Below are 14,243 nucleotides of genomic sequence, written 5' to 3' on the forward strand. Positions count from 1 at the left end.
TCCCACAAATACGGTCATAAATGTGGTCGAGGATGGTGGTGTGACGCAACCTTACCCCTACCTTGTGAAGACAGAGAGGATGTTCCCTATAGACCATCGGGAAATAAAAGAGCCATTTTAGAGGTAATATCTAATTGTTGCTTCAATCAAGCTAGTTATTTTTATGAGTTTTGTGATAATCACTAGTTTACATATTCAAAAGTATGGATTTCATAACCCAATAGTCCTTGAGCTTATAATCTTTCACGCAGAGTCCGTGAAAGGGGTGTGACGTAGGCAGTCTATCCTGATGTAAACATTAGTGGCTGATTCTACAGCTTGAATTATTGACCTATAGGTCAAATAGAGACAACTTTACCGTTGCTCTAAGATTCCCTTTTAGAGTAAATTTGTAAACTTGTTATTCATCTCATGGATATAACCATTTCAAGAGAATCAATGGCATGGTGGATTAATTGGAACTTCCAATAACATTACAAAGTACAAAAAAAATAAATTTATATACAAATGCTGGAGTACATGCATTAACCTAACTCCTAATTGAGTGAAAAGGAATGTTGAAGTTCCAATCCCCCTTTGCAGCCATGTCTACCCCGTCATACCTTCATTGCAGGGTGGGACATCCTATTCCTCGTCGCCAATCCATAATAACGAGGGAAGCTACACAATGTGCTAGTGCTGCTGCCACGACGAACACATGGAAGATCTGATGGCTATGTCCTACAAGATCAAATGCACCAGGTTTGCATCTTTCTGGAAATCTTGTCATGTAAAATACTGCCCCAGTAGCATACAGAATGCCCGTGATTATCTCATACCCTAGAGCCACAAGTACTTGTGGATGACCATAGTGAAAGAAAAGTGCATGTGTAGCTGGGATCAGTCCTGAGAAACCCATAGCTAGAAAGAGAGTAGCCCTAAAGGATCTGAAACGACCGGAGAAGTGAGCCGGGGAGAGGAGGGTGATGATGGCAAGTATACCAAATATAGTAATGGTGGTTAGGTAAAAGATACACCAGTATGGTTGATCACAGAAGATATAGTAAATTGGGCAAAAGAAAGAAGAGACTATCATAAGTGAAATGCCAGCATAATCTAATCTCCAGAAGAAGAGGTTATATCTAAGTGAGTGACAAGCAAATAAATGGGAAAGAGTGCTGGAAATCAAACAACCCATAGCTCCTCCTAAGAAAACAAACCAAGGCCATATGGCTACTTCATAACCATCTCTATTTATGTCTAGAAATGATGGATTTGTTATTTGTCTGGCATAAGAGTCCTGCATTCAAAAGATTAAACTATATGATGCCTTGTTTTTGTTTTGCAGGTCAAAATCTACACATAAGTGAAACCAAAGGCGATTTCTGTTTGTTCAACTGAATTCAATATTTTGACGTGGAAAACAAACATATATATATGTGTGTGGGGGATAAATCACTAAAATTTCAACAAATATTAAAGTTTGAACTAATAACCTCAAAAGTACAATTAATTCAATACTAAGAACCTTAAAAAATTGAATCCGTCAAGTTTAAATTTTGGATCCCACCTATGCTCAAAACAAGCTGCCCCGGAGAAAGCGGTTGCATTCACTTTATTTGGAGTATGAGTCAAGGGTCTATTACAAACAATTTGGAAATCTAAGTAGCTTAGTTGATTGGCGATCTGAACTTTTACCTTGCTGAAGAGGATCCGATTCCCCATCTAGTAATTCTCTAACACCAATTTTTAAAAAAAGAAATATATCAAAAACCGTCTCTCTACCTGTGCATACGTCTTACCTTCTCTAAACTCTACTCTACACTAGGTACTAGGTATGTTGTTTGTTTGTTGTTTTCAAGAAGCATCTTCCATTCCACTAAACAATGAAAGATGTAATGTACTAACTAAATTTTTAAAAACTCCTAAAATAAACAACAATAACAAAATTTTATCGCACACACCACGTGGATATAAATAAGCATTTCAATTGTTCTTTATTTACCAACAACAAAAATTCCTCAATTGTTTCCTCCACTATTCACGGAAGATAAGACAGGAAAAAAAAAACAAAAAGAACAACAAAAGAACCAAATTAGGAAAATATAGAAAAACAAACCAAATGCATGTGATATACAGCTAAAATAACTCCTAAACAACTCTAGCTCTAATCAATCCAAAATTGCAAATTTATCAGCACATTAAAATCTAAATTAAGCAATAAAAGGTACTAGATTTTTTTTTATTTAACTAGACATGAAATTTAAGGAAAATTTTGAAATTTGTGATATAAAGCAGATATTTATGTGTATAAAATATTTCATTAAGATGAAATTTAAAATTAATTTTCAATAAATACTTTTGGAATTACGTTCTCTGTCTTTCTGTTAATTATTATTAGTAAATTTTAGTTTTGGTTCTTTCTTTTTTTGTTGACAAGATTATATATTATATTCCTTCCGTCGTTAAAAATCTGTCTTGAAATATTTGTTATTTTAAAAGTTCAAAATAAAATGAATTATGTTTTCCTTATTTTATTCTTAGTACTAATTACTATATTTTAAAAATTACAAATACCTTAATTCTGAAAAAAATATATCTTAAGACATAAATAAATGTAATATCTTCAAACATCCCTCCTAATTACTCTCTTATTTTAATTTGTTTGTTTGATTTTGATTTGTCAGAAAGTAAATAAAATTTTTGAATCTAAATGTATCAAAATATTCTTTAATCTTATGGTCTTAACTCTTAAATATGTCATATGAAAAGTTATAATTTTTTATTTTTTTAAAAAGTAAAACAAACAAATTGAAACGATTGAGTATTATTTTTGTAAGAGACGTAAAAAAAAAAAGAGCAACTTGATGCATTAAGCTCATGCTATATGCGGGATTCGGAAAGGGCTGAACTATAAGAATTTATTGTACGTAGTCTTAAATTATATTCGTGAAATGGCTCAAACTCATATCCTCATAAGAACAACTTTACCAATTACGTTAATTTTACGAAGGACGTGTAAATGAAAAACGCGATAAAGAAGGAACTAGGGAGTATATACGTGTAATCAAAACAAAAGATCCTAATAAAACGTGTTACCTACAATACCCCTAACATTTCGCGCCAATATATACAAAGTTGATCGGAAATCTCACCGGGAAAGAATCGCCGGAGCCATTATTCTTCATATTCATCCATTCTCCATCACTCGTTCCTCTGTTCATCATCATCCAATTTCAGTTAAAAAATGACCAAAATCGACACAAAACACCGTCGAAATTAATTCAAAAAACGGAACCTGAAAACTCCGGCGAACAAATTCTCCACTGTCGTCGTCTTCTCCGTAAAACTCATCACCGTCAATGTCACAAATACCACAAATCCTCCCAAATGCCTAATCAAAAACACAAAATCCCCCAAAAAAAATCAGAAGAAAATTAAAAATAAATTCAAATCTCAAATCGCCGAAAATTAATTCTCCTCCTTACGTCCAAATATTTAGCGTTTCATTATGCCATGAAAATAAGCTGAGAGCAATATCCTTCAAAGGCCATTCACATCGATAATAATCTCTGATGAATTCGTTATCCTGAAGATATTCAGGTAATGCTTCGTATTTTACCAATTTTTTTCTCCGATCTAATTTCTGATCGTTTACTCTAATTGTTTTATGGATTCGATCTGCTGAGTCGACTCGTTCGCCATCTCTGAGTTTTGAAATCTTCTTTCCTCTTCGTTTCATTTTAGCGAACGAGCGAGTTTGAGCTCCGACGAGTCGATCTCAGCCCCCGGCGAATTTTCGCCGGAAAACTTTGAATTTTTCGCCGGAAAGCTTTGAATGAACGTGTTTAAAAAAATGCTAATTTTGTATCAAATGTGAAAGCTAATTGAAAGTTGGCAAAGACACACAAATATTTATAGTAGCAAATGACGTGCAGCCACTAATTATTATTATTATATTTAAAATAAGATAAAATAAAAAAGTAATTTTGGATTAGTTATTTTTTTAATTTTTGTTTTCCAGGGTGTTTTTTGTTTTCATTAATAAAAGAGAAACACCGATAAATATGGTGTTTAAGTTCTATGTACTGACATTATAAAAAAGTATTTATACGATCGTAGAATACGATCACAGTTACAAATAAATCATTGTAATAAATATTTATTTATTATATATGATAAACGATCGTAAAAAATAATTGATTGTAATAAGTTAAACTACACTCATCGTATACATATTTTCTAATTTAACATAACATAGTAGATTTACTTCCCATATATTCACAAGTTATAAATATGTTTTTTTCTTTCCATAGTAATTTTCCTTAATTAGTGTATCTTTCAATTTATTAAACTAAATTATCAATATTTACAATTCAATAATGAACATAATTTATATGCATAGTCATTCAATAATATAATATATCTTTCAACATTTTAAACAATAACATATTCTATGAAATCGATCTGAGAAGATAAGGTGTACGTTCATTTTATACCTAATTTTATAGGATAAAGAGACTATTTTCGATACATGGATATCCTCTGGGTGGGATATAACAATGAAGCGTACCCAGATCTTATCTCTATTTTTATAAGATAAATAGACTATTTCTTATACATTCTCAAGAGTATCTTAAATGTGGGATATAAAGATAGAGTGCACACAGATCTTATTTCTATCTTTACGGCTCTTTATTTTCGATACAATTCTCGAGGATATCCTATGGATGAGATATGGAGATGGTGTGTGCTACGTCACAAATTTTATCTCTACTTTTATAGAAAGGTTATTTCCGATAGAGCCTCAAATTAAAAAAAATAAAATAGATTTGACATATTCCATCATTTTATTTTTTAAGTTAAGATTTGTTTTTTTTTTAGTAAAGAAATGGCAGTCCATTTTAGTGTGAGTTATATTCAAAAAAAGAAATGAAAATTTTAAGATGAGGGAAGGTGAGAAATGTTATTTGAGTGATGTGTTAATTTTTAAATATTCTTGGTAAAATAAAGTTGGTGGATTCACGTGCTATTATATTATCTATGGCTAAATCTTAAAAGATTGTTAAGACGTGAGGAAATGTTCTTTTGCTTTCTCACTCAACTCGTCCGATATTCGTATTGAGATTCGATTAAATTCAAATTCGCATATTGTACATGATTCTTTTTTGTCATTTTTAAAATTTTAAATTTAAAACTTCTGATTAACGATGAAGAGATTTTAGTCATTCTATCACAACCTATATTGATTATTAAGACCCTTTCATCATCATTCAAAATGTGTTTGATATAATAAAAGTTTTTTTTTTTAACGAAAAATACTTTTCTTGAAATACAATCAAGAAAATATTTTCAAGTCTTTGGTTTGTTAGGAAAGAATATTTTCTAACAAGATATGTATTAAAATTAATAATAATATCAACAAATTGGAGTGTTTTGATGGAACTTTTACATACTACTAAAAATTAATATAGTGTGTCATTGTTAGTCAAAGTAAATAATACTATGAAGTTAACAGTTACTACTAAGATAAATAGTAAAGTAGAATTAATTTCGCCCATAAATGAAGGGAAAATGACTTTTTTCATGTCAAACATTGGAAAAATAAATTAGTTAGATCAGACATTTTGAATATCGAATAGTTAAATCAAAGGGTCTCAATCACCAAAGACTTCTATATGAATATATTTTCCTTAAATCATTTTTCCTCAGACCAAGCACACACAAAAATTCTAATTATATTCGAATCGACAAAATAATTTTTTTCTAGATAAGAAGTGTTCAACTCTTTAAGTGACCCTCATTCCTAGTTTCTACAAATTCAGACTAATCAGATCAAGCTTTTTGAATATCAAATGGTTAAATAAAAATGAAAAAGATAAAAAGCAAAATATAATTTTTTTTTTTTTTTTTTTTTTTTTTTTTTTTTTTTTGTGTTTGACTATTAATTAAATTTTATTGGTTTTATTACTTAGAAAAGAAAAGTGCTCTGCTGGCTTTTGCCTAAGATTCGTTGGGGGCATATTGTAAGATTCCTTAAGAGCATAATTGGAAGTAAATAATCTTTATATTTTATTGGTCTCAAAATACTTATCACGTTTGATCGCTGTTCAAGTGTCAATAATCCTTATAGTTAAATTAGATTAAATTAAAATTAAATCAATAATTTATGTATATGAAACTTATACAAAAAAAATTGTGAATCATAATTTTTCTCCATATCAATATGATGAAAAAATACATGTTAAAAATATTGATAAAAATTTATATAGTTTAACTCTCGAAAAATGAAACATGATAAGTATTTTGAAATAGACGAAGTAAATACTTGTAAGATTTTCCTAACTTAAAGTAATTGTATCTCATAAATATATATTTATATATATTTATAGTTTCTCATTATAGTTTTTATTTTTCAAAAATAGGATTCAACCCAACAAAGGCTCAATCCAAAGAAAATAAAATAAAGACCATAAATAATTAAAAATAGAAGACAATAAAATACAAATGGACAAAAGCTCATCCATCAGTCAAAAAAAGGAAGCTTCAAAGGAACCTTCCACCAGTCTCTAATTATAATTATAGTTAGATTGTTCTATAATGTTTATTTCGTTATATCAGTTAAATTTTCTTTTCAATTGAGTTTTGATGATGTGTTATATTATATGTTCTGCAATATTATTTTATTGTTACGATCATAAAAAATCAGGATAAATTAATAATGTCATTATGGAGTTCTTTTAATCATTTTGTTTAATTTTTTTAAAACAAATATTCTAGTTTCTAGGTATTAGGAGAAGATTAATTTTATGATTAGAAGTAACGTTTAAAAACAAATCCAAATCTTTACTAAGAGAAGCAAAATAAGGATCCCTCTTTAAAAAATTGAAGCAATACATTTTGTAATTTTAAAGTATCTAATCATAATCATGTTGCTTCGTTTATCCCAAACAAGACAACTAGCTTAGCCTTGCATTTAAGCCACCAATAGTCAATTTTTTTATATAAAATAAATTATGTCAAATATTACACCACAAAGGCAAATTGGTTAGGGTAAAAGTAAATATACTAGAAAAATGTAAAATTGATTTAGAAGAAAAAGATTGGCTCACATGGTGTTGAATCCTAATTAGTTATAGTCGAAGGTAAGTTTTACAGAACAATTATAAAAAAGGAGATGTTGGACGGCTAAAATTTGATATATTCAGAAAAAATGAGTGTGGTTGATATGTGTGATATGAATTGATTTCAAGATATATCTAATTTGACGTGATGTCAGAATCAGACCCATTAAGTTTGATCATGTGGGACTCCTAGTATGTGTATCGTTATGAGTATAGTACTTCTGATCCTTAAATGTCACGCTCCGGAACCCCAAATAGAGAATGACTAGTCTGAGTGTGAAAAGGAAGGGATATTGATAAGAATGATCCCACATTGAATCGAAACAAGAACTTTGAGCTCTTTATAAGTCGTGGACAATCCTCCTCCTATTAAATTAGCTTTTGGGGTGACTTAGTTTGACAAAATGCAAAAGCTAAAATTGATGTGCAGGAACATAAGGAGGTATTAAAAAGAGACGAACTAGACCTAAACACAATGAAAGAAAAAGATTCATATATATGATATACTCGATCTAGTAGTTGAGAATATAATTTAGAACCTTTAGTAATATATTTCAATTTATTACGAACTGACACTAATTTAAATCATCTTTCAACATAAAGAGAACTTCTATTGCTATTGCAAATATGGCTCAAAATTTGTTTATTTTTATCCTTATTTATGTATTAAGATACAATTTTCTTCATTGAATATCTACTTCCTTTATTTATGTTTCATCTCTTTATATTTGAGTGTAGTCTTCAAAGACAATTATTATTAAACTTAAAATTAAAAATAAAATAAAGTTTATCTTAAACTTTTAAAATGAAAAATAATTGAAAATATTTATTTTTAAAAATCATAACAAATAATTTGAAACAAGGAAGTAGATACTACTATTTTCTGAATTAACAGTGATTATCAATGAGATTCCAAAGATAAAATCAAATAATATAATAGTTAAGACTGAGGAAGTAGAATTAAATTAATTAAAAGGCTGCAAGATTCCCACGTTGATAAATTGATAGAGATAAACAAAGAGAAAAATCAGAGAATAGTTGAAGAAATCTAAATCTCAGAGCAAAATCTCTAAGATTATTATATTAGATATTTACAAAGCTCAACTACCAATTCAACTGGTTATAGTTGGCAAATCCTAATAAAATTTTCTTTCTTTATATTCGATATTAAATTTAGTGACTCGACTAATTTGAATTCATCACACAAAGTTCGACTGTGGCGAAAAATACATTAGTTAAGTGGAGCCTCCTTTTAGAATTAATTGATAATTATTTGATAATAATGCAAGAAGCAATTTTCACATTTACCTAATAAACAAAGAGGAATAATAGTAATTTTTTTTATTTTTAAAAAAAGACCGTAGATTGAAAGAATCTAGGGAAATCACAAAAACATGGAGACCATAAACACACAACAAAATTGGTGGAATGGAGAAAAAAGGTGGACCATTTTTCGACTTTTGTATATTTTTTCATATTGATATTTTCTGTATCGTTTCAATTTTATAGGATATCCTCGAAAGAATGAACATAATTGTTCAAGTTCTGCCATGTGTATTGTAAAGGCCTTATTTTGTTGAACTTCTTAAAAGCCCATTGTAAAATGGGCTGCTTGCAAATAATTGGGCTTTCATCTGAAAAAAGCAATTTAAGGGAGAACTATTTTATTAGATATATATTCATATCATATATATTAATTTTATTTATACTTTTAAATAATTATATATTGTATGATTAATTAAGAATTATTTTTTCTACCAGATACATTAAAATAGGGAAAGAGGAAGGCGATATAGGAAGAGAGATAGTCATGTACTCTAGATACATGTGAATCATACTAGACAATGTATTTGTGTGTATCCGGTATGGTTCACATATATGTGGAATACCATATATATATATATATATATATAAGAGTGACAAGCAAGATGAAAGGGAGGCGAGCAAGAGTTGTCGATGTATTCTAGATACGTGTGAATCCACTTGAATACGGTGTATCTAGAATAAATAATACACAATTTTGACTTTATGTATCTTGAGATACGTGTATTTGGACGTACTGAATACATCAAAATCTGATAAGATTTCTAATATTATAAACTAGAATGTATCTAAGTAATTAGCTCCTAAGCTAGTGAGATTTCACTAAGTTTCCCCGGTTTTTATCATCATGCTGGATCATACCAAGTTTTTTAAAATTGACATGTATTGTAACTTATGGTGGAAGCTTACAATATGTCGATTTCTATAGCATAACAATAACAATCACACTAACATATTGGTGCAATTTTTAAGTGGATATGTGCACAATCTTATTGCTATCTTATGAAGTTAGAAAATTTATTTCTGATAGACCATCCAATCAAGTAAGACATAGAAAAAAAATTAGAATATAAAGTAAATACAAAATTGAAGAATAAGATAGTAAGAGAGTAACAATAACAATACTGAAAAAAAGAACTAGGCAACACTTGACTACGTACTAACCTTCTACCCTAATTCTCAACCTCCATATCTTTCTATTTAAGATTGTGAATTCGGTAAGCTGCAAGTATGTCATGTCTTACCTAATCAACTTTCTCTTAAACTTCTTACGTCTACACTAATTCTCCTTATACCCACTATAGTTAGCCTCTCACACTTTTTCACCGGAAATTCATGCATCTTTTTTTTTCCACATACTCGAATCATCCCAACTTCGCCTTCCTTATCTTATCCAATATAGAGGCCACTCCTATCTTGTCTCGAATAACTTCATTTTGATCCTATCTCTCTTAATATGCTCATACATCTAATTCATCTCAATGTTCTTTTATCTTTTGAACCGCGAGTTCGTGATGATCAATATTTTACCCCATATAATAATACCATATAACTATCACTTTATAGAACTTACATTTAAGATTCGATAACACATTCTTATCACATGAGACCTCAATATGTCTACTTTTTACAATATAGTAACCTCACCTTCTCCATAAAGTTATATATAGTCCCAAACTCTATGCTAAAACCCTCAAAGCAAAAACCCCTCGCACAACAATGGCAGTACTCACTTTTTCTTCTCAAAATCTCCAAGTCCACCGTTTTCCTCAAGATCACTATATTGACTCCCTCCGTTGGCTCCCTCAACTCTCCGCTTTCCACCGTCACATCATCCTTGCAGCTTCCGATTCCGAATCCTCAACTTCTTCACTCCAAATCTTAAGCAGTTCAAATTCAAGCTCAAACCCACCAGAACTCACATTTCAATCTTCACTCACAACCCCATCAAGAATCACTTCATTGACTACTTCGCAAAACCCCAATAAACCCCTTATAGCTGCTTCCACGTTTTCGGGTTCGCTGTTGCTTTATACAGCTGATTTGGTTAATGGGTCGTTGGAATTTGTGGATTCGGTGGATGAAAAGGGGTTTCATTTGGGTCGGGTTAATGGGATTGATGTGAGTGAAAATGGCTCGGAGTTTGTGAGTGTTGGGGAAGATGGGAGGATTAATTGGGTGAGTTTTGTTGGAGGGGGGTTGAGTACTAGGAAGGTGTTTGATAGTAATGGATTGGTTTCGTATGGCGCAGTGAAGTGGGCGTCTCCGGTGGAGTTTGTGAGTGGTGGATTGGGATTTGGTCTGCAATGGTGGGATCAACGACGCCCCGGTGGACCTGTTTCACAGTTTAAAGCTAATTGGTAATGGGATTTTAGCTGCATTGCTATTCATTTCTTGTATATATTGATATCTGAGCTTTTTGGTTGAATGTTCATGAATGCATATATCCATGGTGTATTATTTGTGGTTCTTTGTTAATTGGTTTTGGTAGACTTCTTACTTGTGGAATATTTGATAACAAAGTACTGAAGTGAACTGAAGTTGATGTGAAGTGAAGATGCTGACTTTTTATTGCAAAATTACCGTGGCGTCTCAGCTATCACCTATAGGTCTAAATCTTAGTTAAAGTAGATAAGAGGGAGCCTGGTTGGAATGAGGGAATTGAGCCATTATATATTTAAACAGATAATATGTTTCAGCTTAGAGCTATGCTACTATCTTGATATTGAGCTGTTGAAAGATAACACAAAAGGAGGAGAAAAAAGTAATCTTTTACCCATCTCTTTAGCATGGACTTGCAATTTGGATCTATCTCGGCCCATAAAAAATAGAAGATAAATTTTCTGTTGATTTTCAACTCCTTGGTCATAGCATGGAAGACTCTCTCTTTGTGATTCTATGATATACATCTTTTACCTGGCTAGACTGTTGTTTCGTATTGTATTGAGGTGAACTTCTTTTTTTTGTAAGTGTGTTTGACTACATCGCAGGACACGTGGAACTACTTCTGGAATTGTACATTCAATTGATATTCATCCATCAAGAAAGCATACTTGTCTTGTAAGCTGATATTCCTGCCTTCCGTTTTAACTCTTGATTAACAATGCTTGTCACCCCTCGTTCCTTGACCCTTTTTTCCTTTTTGATAACGGTGGTATTTGAGTTAGCTTGTGCATACAACTTACCTGATATAATCCACCGGATACCTATTACCTTCTATCAACTAAGCTACCAGGAAACTCTACCTATCAAGGCTTAGGCAAATGAGAAGTATTTTACCTAGTTTGCCTTTTTTGTTATTCCAACCATGGCCAAGGTCGTCAGCAGATCTTTGACCACTAGTTCACCCCTCATCCCTACCTTAACAAGCGGAAACATAAAACTTCAATTACAGTTTTAATAGCTAGCAGGAGGTGAACTTATGGTTAAATGGAACATAATTTTGAGAGGTGATAACTAAGAGAAGAAAGGCTGTGACTGACTACCTTGACTTTCAGTTGCTGATAAAATTGAAAGATTGTGCCACTTGAATGTGGTTAAAACATGTATTGATATTATCAGAAATTCTAAAGTAGTGAGGGAATCATGAGTGGCATTGCTGACAAGGAGTGCACCAGTGCCATTCAACGTCATAACTAGACTAGCAGAATATTTTTTCACATAGAAAAACTGTAGCTAATAGCATATCTATACAGATGTTTTCACAAGTATGTTATTTGTATTTAACCCGTGATAGATCTGATGGGATTCCCTTCAACAAATTCTTAATTGAAAGTTCATTTCTAAGAAATATGCTGAAGTCCAAAACTCAAGGGACCAAGTAACTGAAGTATCTTCTTTTCCTATTTTATTTTTTTCTCTTTTTTTTTTGGAGATGGGGAGGGGAATGAAGTGGAGATTATTAGAAGCAAAATAACCAGGTCATTAGTACTAAGGTCAATTATTTTCTAGGTTATGACTGAGAATGCCTGGATGTTTGCTTGTTCAGCTTGCAAGGTTGTTTCAAGTTTAATGTCTATAATTCTACTATGTTTTTGAAGGCAGGAGGTTCCTCTGGTACTGTGTTTGCATGGGATCTTCGCTGGCAACAGCAGCCTATAATGCTTTCTGGTGTTGGAACCAGTGATTTGTCCGTTCTTTCACCATCAGAAAGTGATGTTTGGGAGGTCCAGTATGACAACTATACTACTTCATCCAACTACCGAAATGTGTCAGAATCACGTGTTCTTCCTGCCATGATTTGCTCAGAGGATGGCATTCTTGCCGTAATTGAACAAGGTATAGAACATAGACCTTCTTTTCCGTGTTTTTTCGTGTATGAGTTGTTTCTGATGGTCTCGACTGGTTTGGTTCGTCTTTGTTTGCCCCAGGTGAAGAACCCGTCGAGCTTCTTGCTGAACCTTGTGCCATCAACAGCTTTGACATCGATCGACAAAACCCATCAGTATGTGAAACCTTATCCGATGATAACTTCAATGTGCTTACGTTCTTTAAGAGCATCATTTCAAGATGTTTGGTTGCAAATAATAGTATATCATTGAAATAATGGGGGAAGAATATTGGAAAACTTGTTTGAGAGTATTTCAAGTAAAATAATGGTTTTCACTTGCAAAACTCCAACTTTTTTCAAGTGAAACTCATGTCCAAACACCATTTCAACTTTCAAATACTCTTAATTCCCTATTTTCAACTTCAATTGAAGTGAGATTAGAATATCACCATCAATACCTCTTATGTCCGAGATAATCCTATACTCCCTAGCGAATGTGAATTGAGTAGCATATCAGAAACCTGAAGCAGGGGCAGGAGGATCATCTGATCTTAGCATGATCCTCTACTCAACCAAACTGATAGAGAAGGTTGGACCAATCGAGATAGGAAGTGAGGCTTGTGACCGGACCATGGGGAAGGGGAGTCGGGTAAAACTGTATTTGCTGAGCCAAGCAACAACAACAAACCCAGTGAAATCCCACATGTGGGGTCTAGGGAGGTAGAGTGTCCTTACCCCTACCTTTGAGAAGGTAGAGAGCTTGTTTCCAAGTTGGACCAAAATCAACAGAGATTGGTGTTGCAAGGGCAAAGTGAATATCACTTTGCTCTGTGTGTCCAGGCGCCTACGGATTCATCTTTTGCTTTGCTTGACATTTCTTTTTCATATCAACCTATTAATGATGTGCATTTAACATCAAGAACATTATTACCTTGCAGGACATTGTTTGTAGTTTGGAGTGGGAGTCCATAGCCATCTTGACAAGGTCTTGACTGCTTCTTCTGAAGCTGAGAACTTTGGCTACACAGCAGCAGATTTTGTTGTATTTTGAATTTGCTATATGGTTGAATTCTTCTGTTAATTATAATTATTATGAGCATGTGTGTTTTTATAAAGGAAAAATGTTGGCAAACCTGAAGGATTTACAGATATATATTGATAATATTGACCAACTTTAGTGTGTACATATAGAGTTATTTTTAAGTAATTTGACTAATCTGTTTTACATCAAATATTAACTTGAGACTTTATGCAACACTATATGCTTCAACTAGAAAGTCAACCCAACACTCGCTAGAATGATAAGTATTTCTTTATTTCTATTTAGAGGTTTTGTGTTGAACTTTAATTATGAAGTCATTTTTGTTAGATCTCCAATTTAGGATTTGTATCAATGTAAATATCGAATATCAGATGAAAATAAAAGAATTAGAAAGCCCATTAAAGTTTATGCCACATCTTTATAAGTTTTTAATTTACACCCACTTGATTAGTGAGATTGGGAGGGTTAGTATTCTCTTAAGACGAGAGTAGAACATATTATTGAA

General features: G+C 32.0%; 1 protein-coding gene and 1 pseudogene across 1 annotated transcript; one reads left to right on the forward strand and one right to left on the reverse strand.

The window, feature by feature from the left end:
• Positions 1 to 573: 573 nt before the first annotated feature.
• On the reverse strand, positions 574 to 3,855 carry LOC125876999 (heptahelical transmembrane protein 2-like; annotated as a pseudogene).
• Positions 3,856 to 10,095: 6,240 nt separating this feature from the next.
• LOC125876987 (nuclear pore complex protein NUP43) lies at positions 10,096 to 13,868 on the forward strand. Its single transcript, XM_049558288.1, has 5 exons — positions 10,096 to 10,786; positions 11,417 to 11,486; positions 12,467 to 12,704; positions 12,797 to 12,870; positions 13,635 to 13,868. Exons 1-5 carry the CDS (start codon positions 10,146 to 10,148, stop codon positions 13,686 to 13,688), a joined length of 1,077 nt encoding a protein of 358 aa, XP_049414245.1. The 5' UTR covers positions 10,096 to 10,145; the 3' UTR covers positions 13,689 to 13,868.
• Positions 13,869 to 14,243: the final 375 nt, after the last annotated feature.

The sequence above is a fragment of the Solanum stenotomum genome, chromosome 9 (genome assembly GCF_019186545.1).
Source record: "Solanum stenotomum isolate F172 chromosome 9, ASM1918654v1, whole genome shotgun sequence".
Taxonomy (NCBI): Eukaryota; Viridiplantae; Streptophyta; class Magnoliopsida; order Solanales; family Solanaceae; genus Solanum; species Solanum stenotomum.